Source organism: Myxine glutinosa, chromosome 3 (genome assembly GCF_964187855.1).
Source record: "Myxine glutinosa chromosome 3, kmMyxGlut1.1, whole genome shotgun sequence".
In the NCBI taxonomy this organism is placed as follows: domain Eukaryota; kingdom Metazoa; phylum Chordata; class Myxini; order Myxiniformes; family Myxinidae; genus Myxine; species Myxine glutinosa.
Window position 1 is genome coordinate 26,028,364 of NC_136263.1, and position 13,907 is coordinate 26,042,270.

General features: G+C 41.9%; 1 protein-coding gene across 2 annotated transcripts in view; it reads left to right on the forward strand.

The window, feature by feature from the left end:
• The window catches only part of POLD2 (DNA polymerase delta 2, accessory subunit), a 115,823-nt gene extending 102,571 nt beyond the window's left edge, over positions 1–13,252 (forward strand). For both annotated transcript variants that reach the window (XM_068111204.2, XM_068111205.2), the window contains 4 exons: positions 6,363–6,520; positions 9,927–10,054; positions 10,158–10,259; positions 12,303–13,252. In XM_068111204.2, the coding sequence (XP_067967305.1) occupies positions 6,363–6,520; positions 9,927–10,054; positions 10,158–10,259; positions 12,303–12,460 (546 nt within the window). In that variant the 3' untranslated portion in view covers positions 12,461–13,252. The remainder of the gene's footprint in view (positions 1–6,362; positions 6,521–9,926; positions 10,055–10,157; positions 10,260–12,302) is intronic.
• The last annotated feature ends 655 nt before the right edge of the window (positions 13,253–13,907 follow it).

Sequence of the window (13,907 nt, forward strand, 5' to 3'; positions counted from 1 at the left end):
GTAATCGTCCCAAACTTCCAGTCTGCACCTACCCCTCCCCTATGTGTGTGCTGAGGGGTTATTTCTTGAAAAAAAAACATTCAACCTAAATTGCCTATAAAAATGTAATATCACAAACACTACAAATAAATTTATGCAAAATAATTGTTTGTATTATGATTGGTGTAAATCATGACAACACAGCAACTCAGGTACAGTCATTATCCTCAGCTAAAATAAGCCCGTTCCTCAGTAACGACGCTTGGTGAGCCAAGCGAGTCTATATATATATCTGTGCAGCGTCTGTGTTATGTTGTGTTGTCTTGTCTTGTCACTGAACTACTCCCTCAAACTTTTGTGAAATCGTACCAAACTTCTCGTTTGCACATGTCTCTCCCGTCGCTATGTCCTAAGGGTATTTTATTTTTGAACAAGTACAAAAAGTTTTAATTAAAACAAAAGCCGCGTCGATGTTACACAATGCCTAGATGCAGCTGTGCCTATAACGTCGATGTTATAGGCACAGGACATTCCTATTGATTCGATTACTTGATGTTATTTTTGTGCAAAGTGAAAATATATCTCGGCAATTTCCCGTGTGTGGCGACGAATTTTTAATATATCTCGGCATTTTCCCGTCTGTTATTTCAGGCGGTGTATGACTGACCATGCCGCGATTTAAAATATATATATCTCGGCAATTTCCCGTGTGTGGCGACACGTGAACGAAGCTATGCTCCTCTCTCCACATTATTGTGACGACGTATAAATTAAATATTTCATCGTGACGATTGTCATCAAATGGACGAATTTTTAATATATCTCGGCATTTTCCCGTCTGTTATTTCGGGCGGTGTATGACTGACCATGCCGCGATTTAAACAAAATATATATATCTCGGCATTTTCCCGTCTCTTATTTCGGGCGGTGTATGACTGCCCATGCCGCGATTTAAAAAAATATATATCTCAATGGACTTGAAGTTACAGGCCTTTGAGAATTCATTTCGTTCTATAAAGGGCAACTTTCATCGGATTTTCTTCCAGTTTTTTTTCAACCGAGTCTAAAACTATGTTAGCGACTGTGAAAAATGAAATGATATATCGAATTTGATTTCAAATAAAACTGTGTGAGAGAGGAAGACACCACGGGCCTACAAAACAGGCCTCAAAGCTATGCGAGTTAATAAAATGGTGGATATTTGTTTATATGAAGGCTCTCCCAGAATGGGTGGAGCTATGGTTCCCAGAATGGGTGGAGCTTTGAGGTTTTGTCTTCTCTGCAAGAACAAGAAGAACAACAACAGCAGAGGGCACTCTATGAGCAGCGTCTGCGACGCGGCTAAAAATGTTCCAATTTTTTTTTAATTTTTTGGGGAATTTTTTTTTTTTTAACTTCAGTTTTCAACTTCAATTGTTTATAAAAGGTAATATCATGTATATTACAAATACATTTGTGCAAAATAATTGTTTGAATTATGATTGGTGTAAACCATGACAAAACGACAACTCGGGTAGTCATTTATCTATATATCTGCACATCTGGGCAGTGTCTGTGTTGTCACTTAACTACTCCCTCAAACTTTTGTTTCCGTGGTTGTGAAGTGTTTTTAATAACGTGGTGGTGGTTTTGAATCACGTGGTGGTGAGGTATTTTGAATTATGTGGTGGTGAGGTGTTTTTAAATGACGTGGTGGTGAGGTGTTTTTAAATCACGTGGTGGTGAGGTATTTATAATTACGTGGTGGTGAGGTGTTTTTAATTAAGTGTTGGTGAGGTGTTTTGAATTACGTGGTGGTGAGGTGTTTTTAATTACTTGGTGGTGAGGTGTTTTGAATTACGTGGTGGTGAGGTGTTTTGAATTAGGTGGTAGTGAGGTGTTTTAAATTACGTGGTGGTGAGGTATTTTAAATTACGTGAGGGTGAGGTGTTTTAAATTACATGGTGGTGAGGTGTTTTGAATTACGTGGTGGTGAGGTGTTTTAAATGACATGGTGGTAAGGTGTTTTGAATTACGTGGTGGTGCGGTGTTTTAAATTATGTGGTGGTGAGGTGTTTTGAATGACGTGTGGTGAGGTTGTTAGAAAAAATTAAAAATAATTTGGAACATTTTTCAAAAATAAAATACCCTTAGGACATAGCGACGGGAGAGATATGTGCAAATTACACAACATGCATTTTAAGGCCATTTTCCCTGCTAGAGCGGGGGTTAGCCTTGCGGTCCCCATGACAATCTTCTCCATCTTGCCCTATTTTCTGCATCTCTCCTTGTTAACCCCCTTGCCCGCATGTCTTCTTCCACCATCTTTAGCCAAGTCTTTCTCGGTCTTCCCCATCCTCTACTTCCTTCTACATTCATTTCCATCACTCTTCTCAACCAGTCACTTTCATCCTTCCTCAACACATGACCAAACCATCTCAACCTGTTCCTCTTCACAGCATCAATCACAGGCTCTATTCCCATCATCTTTCGCAATTCATCATTTGTCTTCCTCTCTCTCAACGATACTCCGCACATCCATCGAACCATTCGCATTTCCACCCTTTCTAACCTTCGTTGCTGCTCTACGTTCATTACCCATGTCACGCTCCCATAAATCAAAACACTTCTCACACATGCAGCATACACCTTTCCCTTCAGCTTCAACGACACTCCCCTCCTCATCAGCACGCCACTCAGTTCCCGAAACTTCTTCCATGCACATCTCACTCGAGCAACCGTTGCCGAGTCTGATCCACCTTCTCCATTCAGCATGTCTCCGAGGTAGCAAAATGTTTTCACACCTTCCAGCTTCATGCCGTCTCCAAGATCCAACTCAACATTTCCTCCATCTGCAGCTCCCTCTGTGCACACCTTACATTTGAATGTAGCTGCCACACTGGTTAATGACCCTCTCAGACCACTACATTTTTGATGAACCCACTCAGCGCACATTGTACATTGAATGGAGTTCACTCAGATACCCTTCCTGCACACAGCACAGGGCCACTTCCCAGTTCTTGACACCTCACCACATGCTTTACCACTTGCCATCACCTTTGTCTTTCTGATATTCACCTTCAGACCTTTTGTCTCCATACATTCCTTCCACTTGTTCATCTTTTCCTTCAGTCCATCCATACTTTCCGCAATCAACACCAGATCATCTGCATACAACAACTCCCATGGTAAACCCTCCTTTACGTTCTGAGCCAGCACCTCCATCACAGCTACAAATAGTAGTGGACTTAGTACCGACCGACCCCTGATGCACTCCCACCTTCACCTCAAACTCACCACTGTTCCCGTCCTTCGTCCTTACAGCTGTGCGCGCTCTTTTGTACATTGCCATCACTACTCTGATCAACCATTCCTCCACTCCTACCTTCCTCAATGCCCATGTCAATACTTTGCGTGGAACCCTATCGAATGTTTCTCCAGATCAACAAACCCAAGAAACAACTTCTTCCTCTTCTCCATGTACTTCTCCTGCAACTGCCTCACAATAAAAAGCACGTCTGTTGTTCCTCTTCCTGGCATAAATACAAACTGCATTTTGTCGATCTTCACTTTCTTCCTTATCCTCCTCTCCAACACCCTTTCCAATACCTTCATTCCATGCTCCAATAACTTTATCGCTCGGTACGAGCCACACTCCAGAGGGTCACCTTTCCCCTTGCATAGAGGGACGAGGGTACTCAGTTCCCAATCTACTGGAATGCGGCCTTCTTTCACCACCAGATTACAGATCTCTGTCATTCTCTTCACACCCCAACTTCCTGCTGCCTTCAACATATCTCCCACAACTCCCGTCGGCCCTCCCGCTTTTCTACTCTTCATTGCTTTTATCGCTTCCTCAACTTCCTTCTCAGTTATCTTCTCTGCCGGTCCTAAAACTGGGTTACTCTCGATGTTGCCATCCCATTCATTCTCTGTATTCAACAGCATTTCCATATATATTTTCCATCTTCCTTTAATTCCATCTGGGTGCACAATGATTTGTCCCACTTCATCCTTCAAGCAACTCACCCCCATCACATCACACCTCTCTTTCGCTATCTGCTTTGCAATCCTGAATACTGCTCTCTGACTCTCTTCCGAATCCAAGCGTTCTCCGAACATTTTCCTACATGCCTCCTGCGCCTTTGCTACCTCTTTCTTTGCAGCCTTCTTGGCTGCTTTATAACTTTCATGCTCTGCTGTTTCTGTTCCGTACCCTTCGCCTTCTGCCACTCCTTGAACTTCTTCCTCTTCTCGTCAATCCTCTTTCCAACTTCATCATCCCACCACCATGTTTCCGAGTGCCTCGGTGGTCGTTTTGTCCATCCACATACCTCACCAACGGCTCCCAACAGACTAGCTTTCATTGACATCCAACCACTTTCAAGCTCAACCACATCATCCTCTACCCTACTCAGCCTCTCTTTTAATGCCTCCCTTACTGTCACCTCTTTCAACCTCTGCACCTTCATTCTCGGTTGGTACTTCACCCGCCGAGCTCTCCTCGCACCTTTCACCCTTATGTCGCAGACAACCAAGTGGTGCTGTGAAACAGCCTCCTCCCCCGGGGTCACCTTTGTGTCCCGGAGGTGCCCCCTAACTCGCCTACACACCATCAGGTAGTCAACGGTTGTCGTCGACCCACCTGACGTGTATGTAACAAGCTTATTATCCTCTTTCTGGAACTGAGTATTACAAATCAGCTCCATCAGCAAACTCCAAAATCCTTTCACCTTCTCCATTTCTCACACCATATCCGTAACCCCCATGAACTCCCTCAAAACCATCCATACTCCTTCCCACATGTCCATTTAGGTCTCCTCCTACCACAACAACTTCCTCATCTTTCACGTTTTCCATCGGCTTCTCTATCGCACGTGTGGTGAGGTGTTTTGAATTACATGATGGTACGGTGTTTTGAATTACATGGTGGTGAGGTGTTTTTAATTATGTGTTGGTGAGGTGTTTTGAATTACGTGGTGGTGAGGTGTTTTGAATTACATGGTGGTGAGGTGTTTTGAATTACATGGGGGTGAGGTGTTTTGGATTACGTGGTGGTGAGGTGTTTTAAATTTGGTGGGGGTGAGGTGTTTTGGATTACGTGGTGGTGAGGTGTTTTAAATTTTGTGGGGATGAAGTGTTTTAAATTACTTGGTGGTGTGGTGTTTTGAATTACGTGGTGGTGAGGTGTTTTAAATTACTTGGTGGTGAGGTGTAATCGTCCCAAACTTCCAGTCTGCACCAACCCCTCCCGTATGTATGTGCTGAGGGTTTCTTTTTTGAATTTTATATATTTTTTCAATCTAAATCTTCCACCTAAATTGCTTATAAAAATGTAATATCACAAACACTACAAATACATTTGTGCAAAATAATTGTTTGTCTTATGATTGGTGTAAATCAGGTCAACACAGCAACTCAAGTTCAGTCATTATCCTCAGCTAAAATAAGCCCGTTCCGCAGTAACGACGCGTGGTGAGGCGAGCGCAGTGAGCTGAGCCAAGCTAATATATATATATATATATATATATATATATATATATATATATATATATATATATATATATATATATATATATATATATATATATATATATATATATATACACATATCTATATATATATATCTATATATATATATATCTATATACATATATATATCTATATATATATATCTATATACATATATATATCTATATATATATATCTATATATATCTATATATATATATCTATATATATATATCTATATATATCTATATATATATATCTATATCTATCTACTGTATATATATATATATATATATATATATATATATATATATATATATATATATATATATATATATATATATATATATATATATATATATATATATATATATATATATATATATGCAGCCCAGGTGGTTCGATTTTGTGCTTCTTCATTAATTTAACTTATTTAGTTATTACTACAAATTGTGAATGACAAAACTGTCTCAAAGAATTACAGCAATGTAGACTTTAATTAGGTAAAGATAAACTTGAAGTGTGTGTGACTGTGAATGATTGTGACTGTGTCCATAACAATATATGAAGGAATGAACAATTTATTTTGTCTGTTTGAGTTGTACCTTTTTGCAGAAATATTAGACCTTTCATTTTGTTCTAACAGACAAATTGTACCGACATACATCTTTTACGCCTGGTATTACTTCTGCTTTTAACAAAAATTGTCTTTTAAATGTAAGAATATGACTGACTTCATTTGCAAAAGCAGAGCCTGTTTTTTAATCAAATTTCTGTTGTTTACGGTCGATGTAAGAATAGGAGTTAATAAAAGTGAGATGTGGTACGTTGTTGACTTCTCACATGTCCTCTTTTCACAATTCCACCATTCATCAATTTTCTGCCATACCACAGACCTCTGTCGACGTTGATGCCATGCCAGGAGAGTTTGATCCAGCCAACCACACTCTCCCTCAACAACCACTCCACAGATGCATGTTCCCTCACTCTCAACCACTCTCCACTTTGCATCTCGTCACCAATCCGTATGAGGCTGACATTGATGGTGTCAGGTGTGTCATGCCGGTGTTATCTGTGTTGTGTACAAGTATGAGTATCTTTGGGGGCAATTTGCATGTAATACGTGCTGAGGAATAGGATGGCGTAACGTTTTTTTTAACAATGAAAATACAAAAGGGACAAGATAAGGATAGGGAAAGTTTTCAGTGAAAATGTAGATAGAAAGGGATATGGGGTACTTTAGGCAAAATGACAGATTTTTGACACTTCCCTTTCTCCTTTCTCAAAAGGCAATTCCATGACAAAGTGGACAAGGCCCTAAAAAATCAAGTCTGAAATTGAAACCAGTCACTAATCCTATTTTGCTACATAGACATCCACGTTTGTGGAATGAATATGCAATACTCTTTTACATTGGATTTTTTGGAGAAATAGTCCAATGAAGTGGGATGATGTTTTGACTGAAACATATACAAACTAGAATGCCACTCAGTAGAGCGCATACTCCCGCCGTGGGTCAAGTTGGAATAGTACGATTTCACAAAAGTTTGAGGGAGTAGTTCAGTGACAACACAAGACAACACAAGACAGACACTGCACAGATATATATATTTAGAATATACGAGGTGTGTTCAAAAAGTATGCGACCTTAATTTGTCGTGCGTAAACAAATGAAGCTAGGGAGGCGTTGATTGGTGCACGTATGTAGGCGATCCTAATGCGCACGCGTGAATTTTTTCCCACCTGCTGAAGCTGTCATTCGACGGCAGACCGCCGATGAGTGAGGAAGTGTAAGTGAGCGCCGTCGGATTTTCGTTTTTGACAAAATGACGGAAAAATTTGAACAACGCTACTGCATCAAATTTTGTGTAAAGCTTGGCGATTCCCAAGTGGAAACGATCCGCAAGATTCAACAGGCCTTCGGGGACGAAGCAATGAGCACCACACAGATAAAGGAGTGGTACAACCGCTTCAAAGATGGCCGCACATCAGTGGAGAGTGAAGCACGTTCGGGTAGGCCCTCAACATCCCGAAATGAGATCGTCATTGACCAATTGAGGACCCTGGTGATGCAGGATCGTCGAATCACGATCAGAGAACTTGCAGACGAGGTGGGCGTCAGCATTGGATCCGTTCATTCCATTATGAAGGAGGATTTGGGCTTCAGGAGAATCTCAGCGAAGTTCGTACCAAAGCTGCTAACGATTGAGCAGAAGCAACTCCGTTTGGAGATCGCACAGGACATGCTGGAGACTGTGAACAGCGATCCCAGCTTCCTCAACACAGTGATCACTGGCGATGAGTCCTGGGTTTATGGGTACGACCCAGAAACCAAGTTGCAGTCATCACAATGGAAGCATCCAACATCCCCGAGGCCAAAAAAAGCAAGGCAGGTCCGCAGCAATGTCAAAGTCATGCTGACCGTCTTCTTCGACTCCAGTGGCGTGGTTCATCACGAGTACGCACCACACGGCACAACCATCATCAAGGAGTATTACCAAGAGGTTCTGCGACGCAAACGGCCGGACCTGTGGGCAGCGGGCAATTGGCAGCTCCATCACGATAACGCACCCGCCCATTCTTCACATTTGATACAGAGTTTCTTGGCCAAACACAACACACCTGTGCTTCGTCAGGCTCCCTACTCTCCCGACATGGCTCCGTGTGACTTCTGGCTTTTCTCCAAGCTGAAAATGTCCCTGAAAGGGACCAGATTTCAGTCCAGAGAAGACATCATGCGGAATGCGACGGACCAGCTGCGCGCCATCCCAAAAGAGGCGTTCCAGCGCTGCTTCCGACAGTGGCAGAACCGTTGGGAGAAGTGTGTGGCAGCCCAAGGGGACTACTTTGAAGGAGATTAGTATAAGTTTGTTGTATCTGGATAAGAGTATTTTTTATGAACAAAGGTCGGATACTTTTTGAACACACCTCGTATAGAAGATTTTTTTTTTTTTAAACAAGGCAATTTCATTTACATTTTCGGATTCAGCGTTCAATTCTATATCAGTGAGTGAATTTTGAGGCATGTGTGACTTCAAATAAAATTGTAAGCCAGAAAAAAGTTCGTTTCATTCCTTAGGGATACAACATGTAAAACTGGCCCAAACGGCAAAACAAAACTCGCTCATTTTAAGTCGTACAAGCTAATGCGACCACTCATTCTTCTGGGAAGAATCCCGTGCACATGCTTGTCACACTTATAACTCACCTAAGTCTTTATAAGTTAATCAAATACTGACACCGCCATTGACATTCACTGAAGTAAATGTTGATATCTCTTCTGAGGTTAAAAAAAAACAAAAAACAGTTTTAAAGCATTATACGTATCAAACGATACATTTTATGAAACGGGGAAACCTAATACACACTTTGGTGCTTTTAAAATGACAGAATATGTCTTTATTAGAAAGAAAAAAAAAGAACCTTGAAGACGACACTGCTAACAAAATACACCGCTCTAATGCATAACCACGAGTTTAAACTACATTTACAACAAATATGAAAACTATTTTCATATCACAATTTTAAATAGAGAATATATAGAAGATAATGTTTTTTAAAAATGAGCCCTATCTTCCAATGGTAAGCAATTCTTCAAAAAATTCCTGGATCGGGAATAATATCCTGAGCTTCACCAAAAACTAATCAATTCTTCCTTATCCCAAGGGCAATCATCCCACCAACTTTCATCCAAATCCGTTCAGAACTTTTCCAGATATCTTGTTCACAAACACACGAACACACACACACAAACACACACACGGACAGGATCGAATGCATTACTCCCTGGTGGGAGTAATTAAGCTACTCATTGCAAGTTTGCATTGTAGTGTAACGTGGTTGGAATGAAATTGAACAAGTGAGGTTAGTTACCGAGTGTCCACTGCAAAGGTCTAAGGTGGACAAGCGCACGGTCTGCTGATGGTACAGCTTAATGGTCTAAGTGCTTGGAGTGCAGGTGAATTGATACCTGCTGCAGTCTGTTGGTGAGATGTTATGAATGGTGGAAACGTATCAAACCATCAGATGTTGAAAAACTCAATTTTTTTTGTCTGTGCAAAATAAATAAATAAACACTTTAAGCACAGTACTTTGAATCACTTGTTTATTTAAACAAAATTCTTGCCGATGTGACGATATATTTGGGAATTTTCTAATTTGTAATTTTACACTTTGTTTTAATTTCTCTAAATTACTAATTTGTTTATTTCCTTATCTTCAATAATGTTTAATTATTTCCCACCTTAAAAAAAAAAAACTAATTTGTGTAATTGCAGCCTGTCCGTTGATAAAGTAAAACGAGACTTTGAAAGTCAAGTCGAATCTAAATGCTATCTTTCCCGTACGGTATACTTTGGTAAAGAAATTTAAATCGCACATCTTAGAGAATTGCATTGAAATAATATGGTATGATATTGAAATCCGCCTTTGGCATCTCCATCTTCATTCTTCATACAGGTTCCTCGGCACGTCCGGTCAGAACATCCGGGACATTTACAAGTACTCTGGCATGGACGATTGGCTGCACATTCTGGAGTGGACGCTCCGGACGGGACACATGGCTCCGACCGCCCCCGACACGCTCGGTGAGTGTCATCGCGGTGCGCTCCTCGCCGGATCGCAGTCGTCCTTACTGCCATGTCGTTTGCGCAAACTTCATACTGATTGTTCGTCCTTCCGTTTCCACAGGCTGTTATCCATATTACTCGGAAGACCCGTTTATCCTGAAGGAAAGTCCCCATGTTTACTTTTGTGGCAATGCTCCAAGCTTTCAGAGCAAGATTTTACACGGTGAGGAAACGCCTTCTTGGGGGAAATGTTTAGAAATATTCCTTTTTTATTTTTATAATTTCTTCCTCAGCAAAATCGGACCAACTCGAAAGTGCTTTGCCCTTGGAACTTGGCAATTGTCCTGGTGATGAAGTTATTCTTTGTGCGTTAGTCACTTGGGTATTTATTTTTATTTTCTTCGCTCAAAGATGACCTCTTTGAGCAGGTTTTGGGAAAACCCTTAAACGAGGATTCAGAAGGAAATGAAGACTGTTAAGGAAAGGGAACAGATGGAGAGGAAAAGCAGAAGCGTTGGTTTTTTTTTTTGTATACAAGATCGAGGCTCATGAAAGAGCTAACATTAATCACACAAAAAGTCAAACTGACACATAAAACACAAAATAAGGGGAGCGGTAGACAAGAAGGGGAGAGAGGGGGAAGCACACAAACACAGCATTTGAGAGCAGGGACATCGAGAGAACTGTGGGAGGGAGAGGGCTTGGGGGGCGGCGGGAAACGTATAAAACATATGGACACTGCAAGGACTTCCAGGAAAGAAGTTGGAATTTCAAAAAAGTGGATCTGGGGTGAATTAGCGGGGGTAGAAAAGATCAAGGTTTTGGATGGGGGAAGATAAGAGATGGTGGTGAACAGCTGTTTTACAGACCTGGAGGGAGGAGTGGGATTGAAGATTGTGAGGGAGTTTGTTCCAGAGGCGGTAGAAAAGAGGAATGAAAGAGTGAAGGTGCGCAGAGAGCCGAGATTTTGGCAGTTTAACCATAAGAGGGTTGCACGCAGATCTTGTGCGACCTGTAGGAATATTTGGGGGACAGAGCCCAGAGAGAGCTGGGTGAGCAAGGCCGGAGAGAAGTCTGTAGAAGACAGAAAGACCACCAACCTGCCTGCGGTGAGTGAGTGAAAGGCCCTCGGAGTTAGCTTCATCGCGGGAGATGCCAATGATTCTGAAAGCTTTGGTTTCAACAGTGTGAAACCGAGCTAGGTTTGAGCACCGGCCCAGAGGGGAGAACAGTATTCCATTGAGCTGCGGATGAAAGCCTTGTATGTGGTGAGGAGCTCAGGTGTGCCAAGGAAGGACTTCGCATGACGGAGGATGCCCAGTCGGCGACTGGCTTTGGAGGCCAGCTTGGAAATGTGGTTTTCCCAAGAAAGATCATGGCAGATAGTGAGACCCAAAAGCTTGAGCGACAGAACTTCTTGGAGAGGATTGTTGAGAAATTAGTTGGGAGGGTTTTCCAGTCGGTCTTTTCGGAGAGACAAAGTAAGAGTATGAGATTTTGTCCAGGTCTGCAGAGAGTGAGGAGGCTGCAGACTGCCGATCTGAGGGATGAGGAATGGAGCGGCAGAGAGTGGAGTCATCATCAAAGAGATAAAGGATTTTCAAGAGAGTCGGAGAGGTCATTGATGAAGACCAGAAAAAGCACAGGGCCCAGAACACTGCCTTGGGGAACTCCAGCCAGAGCAGGAAGGGGAGATGAGAGAAATCCATTCAGGGCCACACGTTGACTACGACCAGGTTGGTTGTCGGTTGAGGATAGCTAGACAACTGGAGTAGAATAATCTGATAACTATCGCAAGACCCCACTGTACCCGACGTGAGATCCTCATGGACTGGTGGACATGGCCTATGTCATTAGTTGTTGATCTGAACCCAAGGTTTTAGTTGTTTTGGGGGGGTTTGTTTGGGTTTATGCAATTTCTGTTGGCCTTGAGGTTGTTAATGTTGTGAATTAAACAAGGGTATATGCAATTTCTTTCATTGGAGAAGAATGAGGTCGTGCTGGACCTGTACCCCAAACGCCTTATTTTCAACCAATTCATTCAAAATCACTAAACTTTGAAACAGCATTGTTAGGTTTTATCGAGCTCAGGCTGGAAATGTCATACTCTGTTTGAACCCAAGGCCGAGCATTCATTTGACTTTCCTTGTGTCACGTGGTGTACTTATGGTCGCTTCAGTCGGTCGGCAGAAAACCGGTGGCTATCCAGCCTGACCACGACTCACTCGAGGTATTCACAGCTTTTTCCCCTCTGTACCCGCATCAGGGTCCGAAGGCCAACGTGTCCTGCTGCTCTCCGTGCCAGACTTCTGCACAACTCGTACGGCGTGTCTCGTCTGTCTCCGCGACCTTGACTGCCAGCCCATCAAGTTCTCGGTCTTCCCAGACAACGGGGACGGGACAGAGGCCGGCGCCATGGCCTGAGGCGTGCCTGGATCGCACTGCCTATGCTCGGCCAAAATCATTTTAGCTTGGACGTTCATTTATGACTTCTGCATCCTCAGATTGTGACTGAACACAGAATCGACATCGCACCTTCCTTTTAACACCATCGCCACACACACTTCATCAGACCATTCTGAATTTGTTCTTTGTTGTGGGACATCTCCTGTATATTCTCCTGCTATTTTTGAACCTCGTGATAATTTTCCTCAAAGTCTGACCTTGCTGCTTCACGCAGTTACCAGGGGAACAAAGCTAATGGGAGAATGGCTGCAAGCGGACAAATGGACGGAGTTTATTCAATTCGATGTTTTTGTTTGGAACGAGTGTTGTACGCACTCGACGTCTTTGTGGACTTGGTGCTTGTTATGAAAGAAACATTAGACAATAAGTTTTCTATTCCTATGTGCTTTTATGCTTCTTTATACATTGGGAGCATGAGAGTTTATAATGAAATTGGAACTGTTCCTCATTATCGTCCACCGGCACATCCCGTCATCCACAACCGCACCTCATCTGGTGTTCACCACTGTACATCATCATTGTGCACAGCTGTTCCTCAATCTCCTCTGATGTAGTTTTATTTTGAAAATCAACAAGATCATTTGTGTTTATACGCTATGCTGAAACATAGCCACGTGCTCACCATCAGTTAATCACCCAGATTATCCACTTGTTAAAGTGGCACCTTGACCTAGTTTGTCATTTATTTCATATTTTGTTTTTGTACGTGAATAAAATGGTTCTAAAAAAACTTTTTAAAATCCCAGATAACGACAGACTCCATCTTGCATGTTTGTGAAAGACTGTAACAAGTAACCAATTTTTTTTTTTTTTTTTTTTTGTATTATTTAATTTTGATAATTGAAAATGTACCAGAAAAGAGAACCGTGGGCCAAATTTAGCTCTCTAGGGCGTATGGAACCTATAAAACAAACGGCTCAAAGATTTGAAACGGGACAAACAGACAAAGCTCAGTTGAAGTTAAATAAAAGTGTAAAAAGTATGGAGTAAGTGGCCAAGTTCTTCCGACTACACCTGTTTTTCATTATGATGGATTCAAGCCACCTCATGATACATGGTAGATAGTTTTTGGTTTGTATGGTATTAGCATGGGAAGTGGGTTGGTGTTGTGGAGGAGAAGGAGGGTGGGGTGGGGTGGGGGTGAAGAGGTCAGTGGTGGTTAAAATGTATTGAATAATATCCACTTTTTACAAAAACAAGTACGAAAAGTTTTAATTAAAACAAAAGCCGCGTCGATGTTACACAATGCCTAGATGCAGCTGTGCCTATAACGTCGATGTTATAGGCACAGGACATTCCTATTGATTCGATTACTTGATGTTATTTTTGTGGAAAGTGAAAATATATCTCGGCAATTTCCCGTGTGTGGCAACGAATTTTTAATATATCTCGGAATTTTCCCGTC